The 10,000-nt window shown below is 40.5% G+C and overlaps 1 protein-coding gene across 1 annotated transcript in view; it reads left to right on the plus strand.

Moving 5' to 3' along the window:
- Positions 1-10,000, plus strand: part of trabd2a (TraB domain containing 2A) — a 36,182-nt gene that overhangs the window by 5,455 nt on the left and 20,727 nt on the right. The window contains exon 3 of the mRNA XM_026243966.1: positions 9,947-10,000. This exon is cut by the window's right edge and continues 93 nt beyond it. Coding sequence (XP_026099751.1) covers positions 9,947-10,000 — 54 coding nt within the window. The remainder of the gene's footprint in view (positions 1-9,946) is intronic.

Genomic DNA, 10,000 nt, shown 5'->3' on the forward strand with positions numbered 1-10,000 from the left:
TTCAGTTTCACACAGTTGTCTATGTAACACACACAAATCTAACAGGAATTAATGTTATGGCAAATGTATCTCATTTTGCATTTTGTGTGCAATTCATTCAGTTACTATATGGTTAGGGGGGTTTTGCCTGTAATTGTGCATAATTTATTGTTATTACAATAGTAAGTACATATAACTTGTAACAAGGATGAGTGTTACCGAAATATTATGAAAATTTAATATAGCAGTTTTCTATATGGATCTCTGTTAAAATGTCTGTGATGCTCCGCTGTATTTTCAGCATCATTCCTCCAGTCTTCAGTCACAGTGTCACATGATCTTCAGAAATCAGAATAATATGATGATTTACTGCTCAAGAAACATTTCTGATTATTATCAATGTATTATCAATATTTCTATGAATAAAAATATTATTAACAATTGAGCACCAATATTAAAGAATGGTTTCTGAAGGATCATGAGTCACAATCAATTACATTTTACAATATATTCACATAGAAAACAACTATTTAAATGTAATTTTTAAAGATTTTTACTGTTTTTACTGCATTTTTGATCAAATAAATGCAGCCTTGGAGAGATTTCTTAATACTTCAAAAAAGTGATAATTATTTCTACCTTTTGACCAGTAGTGTAGCAGATATTCAGAGCGTGCTGTCTGTTCTTGTACTTGCTTTGTTATGAAGAAGAGCACACTTTTATCACTTGTGGCTCAGAGGAGGAGTGTGGTTCTGCGTTCGGAGGGTCTTCTGTTATCAGAAGTGATTTGAGCACACGGTTCTCGTCTGGATCTGACTCTAAACCTCTCAGATGTGTGTGACTGTGATCAGCTGAGTCCTTCAGAGCACAGGCGCTGGGAATCGTAATGTTACTAAACGTATCAGTTTTTTCAATATCAGAAGTATGACACAGTTTCATTGCGTTATTACAAACATTAGTTTGTACCATTGCATAAAGATACTTGATAAGGCACTTCTGTATGTTATGATGGTTGTATCACGTGAGCAACGCTGCGGCTTCGGTCTTCTGTATGAAGCATCTGTAAACTGAATCCACATGAATGGAGCTTGAGGATCATCCTGTTTCTCAGTCTTGGCTAAACTGTGCAATCCCTGAATGAAATCCCTGCGTGTGCAGGAGCTCAAGACGTCTTCAGACGTTCTGCAGGAATCCCATCAGCGCTGTGACGAGGCTGGGCTTTCACGAGCAGACCTCACGCTGAGACCGGGCTTTGATTGGCTTATGATAGCAGCTCAGTATTAAACCAATCTGACGCTTCTATTATGAGCCGAGGGTCAGGTCTGTTTATTGAGATCGCAATAAACTGATGGTAAACTAATATCATAATAAATATCAATATTGAATAATATTATTTGTTATACAGTATGTGTATAGGCCATATCTAGCATCCCTAAGCAGAAAGACAGCAGTCATTATTATTATAGGACTATCTCGCTCGGACAAAATCAGGAACTGTAAGAACCGGCCAAATCCTTTAATAACTTCTGGCGCCTTTACCGCGCCTCTGCCTCGAATTCCTCTGGTGTTTTTAATGCTCACCACTTTGTGGCGTTAAACATAACTTTAAAGCTTTGAGAAAATAATCTCTCTGCCAAATCACACTGGATTTCTGAAACACGGCCAGTAATGATAAATGGTGTTTGTACAGACGGGGCTCTTAAATGTCAGATTTCAGTCTTCTGCAATCACAGATGAGTCTCGGAGCGTCTCGAACACAGAACCAGCGCTGGAGCTCACAGACCATCATCCAGTGTCAACACTGTTTACATGCAGCTGGAAGTGACATGCAGGTGAACGACTGTCAGGAAATAAGTGTGTTCATCTTTAGTTCATCTGAGATCAGGAGGAGGGTGTTTCTTCATCAGGTTTGTAGAAATGTAGCACTGCATCAGTGTCTCATCAACGGATGCTCTGCAGTGAATGGGTGCCGTCAGAATGAGAGTCTGATAAAAACATCCCAATAATCCACAGCACTCCAGTCCATCAGTGAACATCTGGAGAAGACAAAACCTGAAACACATCCAGCATTAAGATGATTTTAACTCAAACACATCGAGTCTATAATCCATAATAACACTTCCTCCTGTGAACAAGTGTTCTGTCTGAATCAGGAGAGAAATCTGCACAGATCAAGCAGCGATTAAACAGATCCAAACTTTAAAGCTTTTGTCTTCTCCAGATGTTCACTGATGGACTGGAGTGCTGTGGATTATTGGGATGTTTTTATCAGACTCTCATTCTGACGGCACCCATTCACTGCAGAGCATCCATTGATGAGACACTGATGCAGTGCTACATTTCTACAAATCTATTCCAGCTGAACTGAACTATTTCATTAGTGTTGTAAAATTCATCAATATTCGTTTTAGTTCTAGTTGTGTTCTCATCTGACAGAGTCAGTGCAGTTAAATTGATCAAATGACTGCATATTAATTGTCATGTGAATTGTACGTAATCTCTGTGTTTCCATATGTTTCAGAAAGTGTTCACACTCTCGTATTTTGTTGGCTCGGTGTGTTGTAGTCCTGAAGTTTCCACAGTAAAACATTTCTGTGTTTCTCATTTGTGTGTCAGCTTTATTTCAGACTCAGGTGTTTTTACCGAGTCGCTCTAAACGAAGCGGTGTGAAGTAGCAGGAGTTTCCTGACGAGTCTCTGTCAGCAGCTGTATTTCTGCAGGTGTTTCTCATTTGTCTCCACTCAACAAATACTCACACGCTCATGTTTGAGAGTTTACCTCGTCTCTGATTATTATCATTATTTTATTTCTTTGTTTGTTTGTTTTAAATGACCGTCATTCATTCTGCAGTCTGTGCTGTGCTGTTCTGTTATTTATTAAATGATCCAGATGCCAAGAATAGAATAGAATAGAATAGAATAGAATAGAATAGAATAGAATAGAATAGAACGAGCTTTTATTGCCAGGCATTTTTACACAAACAAGGAATTTGTTTTCGTGACGGAAGCTCCACAGTGAAACAGAAGGAAAAAAATAGAACAATTAAATAAGGATTAAAATATACAAATGAACAATTGTATGTACAGATTTATAAGAATAGACAGTTGTATTTACAGGTTTATTTTGTGCAGATTCAAATGCAGACTATGTGTGTTTGATAAATGTGTGTTTAAACAGAATGTTTCACGTTTATTGTTAATGTCCATAAGTCTAATGACGCTTTTATTAGACATATTTGCAATTTACAATTTAAGCCTAAATCCTGCAGTATGTGTGTGTGTGTGTGTGTGTGTGTGTTGTGTGTGTGTGTGTGTGTGTCTGGTGAAGTTTGATCAGCATTATATATATAATGTTTCCAGAAGTGTTTTCTTCATGCAGTCACGTGTGTGAGTCTGTGATTGATATGTGTGTGTGTGTGTGTGTGTGTGTGTAGCTCTTAAATGGCCATCATTGCCTGCTTTTGTTCTGTCCTGTGCTCTTTGACAATCACTCAGGGGTTTGTTTGTGTGTCGGTCTCCATTAGCACGTGTGTGTGAGTGATTACAGCCGCTAGTGTTCCTGTAACACATGAGGATCAGAGAGGTGTTAAGTGTGTTAGTGTCTGATGGACAGCAGCGGTCACTAATGATGCTCTACAGGATGAAGTTTGGAAGCTCATAGAGAAAGAGTATAGTGACCCATACTCAGAATTCATGCTCTGCATTTAACACACACACACACACACACACACACACACACACACACACACACACACAGCAGTGAACACACACAGCAGCACAAAAAAATATTGTAAAAAAATGTAATCTTAAAATTATAATTAGTTTTTATTCTGTCAGAAACAGACTTCCATTCTAATGCAAAGCAAATCTAACAGGAATGAATTTTATGGCAAATGTTTGCTTTTGGGATGAGTTTGTGATGTTTTGAATGCAGTGCTTCATTTTGCAGAAGATGCGAGGTGTTTTGTGTGTACTTCTTGGATTTGTGTGTGAAGTTTTGAAAAAATGATGCAAAGTTGTGAAAATGTGTTGATCAGCCTGTAATGTGTTGTTGTTTCTGTCAGTGTTGTGTCCTGTTGGTCAGTCGCTGGTGGGTTAGTCTCAGAGCAGATGCTGGGCTCTGTTGACTGAGGCACTTTAACATCTCCGTCAGCTCCAGACTCTGGTGTGTGTCCTGCTCAGCATTACCAGCGCTGATGTGATCACACTCTCTTTCTCTGTGAAGTCTCTGACCGAAGTCTCTGACCGATCCTCAGAGTGAATCTCGCGAGCGCTGGATTGTTGAGCTGTTGTTCTCGCAGGGTCTCGTGTGTGAAAGTGTTTGAGCCCCTGCATCGTTTACTCTTTGTCTCGGCTGAGAGAGAATTCCACACGTTTTCAGGGTCATTTAAACCCAAAGAGTGTTTGTCTTTCAGGATGGAGCTCTTTGTGTGTGTGTGTGTGTGTGTGTGTGTGTGTGGGTGTGTGCTCACTGACCTCATTAAAACTACACACACTCTCACAGTGAACATGCTGTCGCTCTGTGCGTTGTTTAAAGGTTTCTAGAAATGTAGCACTGCATCAGTGTCTCATCAATGGATGCTCTGCAGTGAATGGGTGCCGTCAGAATGAGAGTCTGATAAAAACATCACAATAATCCACAGCACTCCAGTCCATCAGTGAACATCTGGAGAAGACGAAAGCTGTGTTGCTTCATCAGTGTTCTGCATTACAAGCAATGCTAGTTATATAATCAGATTAGTAAAGTTAATTGACAGAGCAAGTGATGCAATGCTGTATTTGTCCAAATCTGATGAAGAAACAAACTCAGCTTAATCTCAGCTGGACTCGGCGTGAACACATTTACAGCACATGTTCATTTTTGGCTGAACTATTCCTTTAATACAAGCATCTTTACAGTATTGAACATGTAAATGTCACTTTAGAATTAGACTTTAATTTCTACAGTAAAGCAGCTCTCCAGTGCAGTTTAATAGCATTTTTAACTTGTTTCTTGCCATGACAATAACCTACGAAGCTGGTGTGTCATTAAAACACCAGCCATCCGAGCATCTCTTTACCGCTGTACATGTTCTGCTTCTCACACTCTTCTCTTTTCCCAGCGTTTGTCAGAATTCCTCTGTGAAGATCCTCAAGCACAGGACGGTGTTCCTCCCTCACAATCACAGTCACACAGATGCGATGCATTCAGAAGGAACTCTGTTTCAAATATGTTAAGAATCTGCTCCCATCACACGTGTGTGTGTGTGTGTGTGTGTGTGTGTTTGCGGTCTGACGGATGGTCTTTCAGTGTTTCAGTGTCTACATTAATTTGGAAGCTGGTTGAAAAGCCACAAACGGCGATGGCTCGCGGCCACATGCGGATCCATTTCTCTGGGGTTGAGAGGTTATCCGCACATATTTTCCACTACAGGGACGATTTCACATTTTACAAGCAGACGCCTGCAACTTCACATACTGCTGTGGTTTGTGGCATTTGGACGAATCTGTGACTGTTTTACCTCTAAAAGGTGCATGTTCGTACCGCAGTGTATTAGAATGGACCGTTAAGGTACTTCTATGAACCTTTTAGGAGTAAATAAGGAACAAAGTTGTTCTTTAAAGGTTTTACAATCACCCTTTTTTTTGTATTGTGGCATGCTGAACATTTGAATCATTTTCTAACTCTTGTACAGTTATCACATGTGCTCAGATTCACTGAGAGACATGTTTATGTTTAAAATCCGTCGAGTATGAGGTGCTCTGTTCCTGCGAGCTGATTGGCTGAGGCTGTGCGTGTGGGCCGGATGAAGCTGTCAATCAAAGCGCAGCCACTTTACTCAAGCGTGTGACACTGATTCTGTCAGACAGCGTAAATATTTGGCTGCGATTGAGCGGTAAGGTAAACACAGGGCCTGCGGAGTAAATGTCCTGCGTTTCTCAGTCTAGACTGATCAAAGCACCTCTGCATCGCAGCTACGCCGACCTGCCGTGTCTGTTCATCACATAACCGCACCGCAATTAGTTCCAGACAAGAACCACCTACTTAGAATAACATTAGACATAAAATCACATTAGAGCTCAAAACTGAAGGCCTACAGCTTCAAGACACAGATATTTTCATAAGAACATATACATTTGTCAGTGCATTAGTGGCTCTGTTTTCAAGAATGATTCATTGAATCAGTTACTGTATTCTTACTGTAAAAGAATTCACTGCCTCGTGCTCAAATCATATTCAGATGAAGAATTCAGCTGATTAAGTGATGCACTCTTAATGAGCGTTTGATTCATTCGTTCAGAAATTAAATAAATGACTCTTATTGAGCGAGTCACCTCAATCATTCAGTACACATGCCTCACGCGTAAATTGAAGTAGTGTTTACATGTTCAAAAGAAGGAATGATAAAGCGTCTGTTTGAGCTGAAGCGCTGGAGCCGTGTCTGTCAGGAGGACCTTCAGCGTGTCGATGGTTCACTCACTAATGCAGTGAATGTTAAAGCGGTACGAGCTGCTCTTAGTGATGCTGTTGAGCCGGTCTGGAGACGTCACGGTGAGATAAAGACCCTCCACAGGGAATGAGACCAAAGCAGACGCTCGGAGAAACCTGCAGGAGATCAGAGTCTAGTGATGTTGTGTGGAATCGCAGAAGTTAATCATTTCACAGGTTTAAACTTTATTTTAAGATGTTCCAGTTACAGCTTAATTATACATTTAAGTACTGACTAATATTAATTAACTACGCATACTTACTAGGGTTACTAGTGTTAGGATTACTTGTGTGTAATTGTGCATCATTTATTGTTATTATAATAGTAACGTTTAACAGTGGCACCTTAAAATAAAGTGTTATCTGAAAAACTTTCCTGATTTGTTTTTCACCAATGTCATGTTTTAAAGTAACCACATGTTTTTTTGTCAGATATTATTCCGGTGGAAGTCTATTCCAGTCATAAGTTCCTCTAAAGACAAATGATAACTCCCTAAACTAGTTTACTTGTTTAATCCAGTCCTTCCTCAGAAGTCCATCAACACACGAGCTTGTAGACATGACAGAGGTTTGGATGAAACCCTGATGCTGAGGTTTGAGAGAGTTTTGTGTGTCTTCTGATACTGAGGAGAATCAAAGCTAAACTCCAGTCACAGAAGAAATGCAGTAAAACTAGCAATAGCATTAGCAATCCGGTCACACACACTTTATCACTCATAACACAATCACTAACAACAGGTAACATTATTCAGTGTTTGCTTTTGTAAAATGTCTTTACATGCTCCATGTTTACATTACAGTGCGAAATTATTCCTAGGTTTTCTCCTTTTGTATAGATGATAATGAAAGTAAAAGACTAACACTTGTGCAGATGTTCAGCTGCATGATAGTATTGGATTTATCTATCCGCTTTTACTGAAGAAGGGTTGAGAATTTTAGGTTTTGTCCTTAAGTTCAACAGTTTTGCAAATCGGCTTGTGTAGTACAAAAAGTTCTGTTTGTGTTTGTACTGAAGTGATAGAAGAAGTGATGTAATCTGACAGATGTTGTCAACTAAAGCAAGAGGCTGATGTTGTGCTCGTTGTCTGAATAGTTCTGAAGAACTGACCTAAGTATTGAGAAATACATCCCAGCGATAATAATATGATTATCGTTATTGTTTTTGGTTTGAACGTGTCTTAAGACTAACATTATTTAAGCCCTGTCACAGATTTTCAGCTGATTTGAGTGTTTGGAAACATGTTTGGACTCAATCATCGTTATTATGTCTGTGATTGTGTTCGGTGCAAAAATCACACACTCTTCAGCTCTGTGGAGTGTTTTCAGCACGTTAATCATAACGTAACGGGCCATTTCCATCACAAAGCTGAATTATTGACTTTCATAGGGCCGCAGTGCTTTGATATGGAGGCTCTCTGGTTCCCGCGCGTGTGAATGTGGCCAGTGACCCACAGAACGGACACAACGCATTCGTTCAGGCCTGGCTCTTTCATTCAGCACCTCCTCCTCCTCCGCGTCGTAATTTAAGGGGCTGAAAGGCTCTTTTGCGCCGCTGAAGATGCTTTGGCCGCGGCAGATGGAGGGAGTTTGGGAGGCTAGCGGGGTGGCGATAGGCTAATTTAAGCAGCACAAAGCCGGCGCGCTTTCAAATGCAGAGCAGGAGGCTTTGATGAGCGCGGGATGAAAGCGCAGGGAGCCCAGCGGACGACGGGGGCCCTTTGTCCCAGACAAGAAGGCATCTGCTGGGCTTTGCCCTCCTCTCTGGGACGAGCCTCTCCAACAATGACAGACGGGGCCAGAGAGTGTCACCGGCGCTGATGAAAAGAGCTCGAGTGTGTGTGAAACTTAAACTCATCTGCAGCATTTGGCTATGAGCACACAGGTGGAGGAAACATGATTGATTCTCCTGTTGGGAGAAAATACACAAGTGTGTTTGGAAAAGGAGCTATTGTGAGTGATCAGTCTAAACTGTGTGTGTGTGTGTGTGTGTGTGTAAACACTAGGGAATTTCATGGTGACACAAAGGTGAGCTGCAGCAGCAGAAGCAACAGAAAGCGGCAGCTAGAACTGACTGAGAGAACCGCTCCTCCGCAGAGCCTTTGATCCGTGAGAGACCCACTCAGGCCTCAGCAGATCCTCCTTCAGGAGCGTCACACACAAGCACTTCTTCTGTCTGTCTTCACTAGCTCTAGTCCTCGTACAATGATCAAATGTGTAATTGCAGCATTTGTGATCTTGTATGTTGTTGTGCTTTTACTGTACTGCGTAAGGTAGTAGAACAACAACATACTTGTTGTTACGCAGTTTTCTCAGATTTTTCTACGTTTTTAACTTCAGCAGATCAGCACAGTGCTCAGACAACACATTTCTGGCACACACACTAAAACTAAAGACTTTTTGGGACTGGAATAATACTGCAAAAAAGAAGATTCCTTGAAGCAGTCAGAACTCCTTAAGAAGTACTTCAGTGAACTCTTTGAAACACTTTGAAGACCTAAAGTTCAGTCGTTCATTGGTGGACCACTCCCAGCAAAGGGAACTAACATGTTTCACGGTTGCTTGGGCTGAACACATGGCTACAAACAACCTGCAGTATAAAAGGAGTCAACTTGAAGTCAATCTGATAATTAGATAATAATTAATGTTATTAGCTTAAATTCAGATTCTCCTGGTGCTACTAAATCTCAATGCTCACTGTCGATCATAACAGACTACCAGAGAGACTGGAAAACTGGGTCGGGCTTTCTGGGATGGTAGTCAAATGGTTCAGGTCATACTTAGAAGGGAGAGGCTATTATGTGAGTCTAGGAGAGCATAAGTCTAAGTGGACGTCCATGACATGTGGAGTCCCACAAGGCTCAATCCTTGCACCGCTCTTGTTTAGCCTGTATATGCTTCCACTAAGTCAAAAAATGAGAAATAACCAAATTGCTGATGATACCCAGATTTACCAAAATGTCTCCAAATCTTCAAATGACTACTGCCCCATTGACTCCCTCTGCTAATGCATTATTAAAAAGCATTGGATTTGCCAGAACATTCTTCAGTTAAACAAGGAAAAAACTGAAGTCATTGCATTTGGAAACAAGGATGAAGTTCTCAAGGTGAATGCATACCTTGACTCTAGGGGTCAAACAACTAAAAATCAAGTCAGGAATCTTGGTGTAATTCTGGAGACAGACCTAAGTTTTAGTAATCATCTCAAAGCAGTAAATGAAGTAAAATGTTTGATTACATGTATTTACATATTTATATTCATATAATTAAATTTATATATAAAATGTTTAATATGCAAACATATTTTTTTTTAAATATAAACATGCGTGTGTGTCTATTGTAGTATACCTAACATGAAATAAGAATATTTATTTTTCACTAGGGAACATTGTTGAGAATCCGCTTCTCAGAAAGCAGTCAGTGGTGCAGGTTTGGACAGCATGATAAGAGCTTCTCTGGCAGGTGTGCAGGATGAACACTGAAGCTCTGGTTTGTGTTTCAGGTGATCTTTGCTCTGAATCAGACGCTCCTGCAGCAGGAGAGTCTCCGCGCCGGG

Source organism: Carassius auratus, chromosome 5, assembly GCF_003368295.1.
Source record: "Carassius auratus strain Wakin chromosome 5, ASM336829v1, whole genome shotgun sequence".
NCBI classification, from domain to species: Eukaryota; Metazoa; Chordata; class Actinopteri; order Cypriniformes; family Cyprinidae; genus Carassius; species Carassius auratus.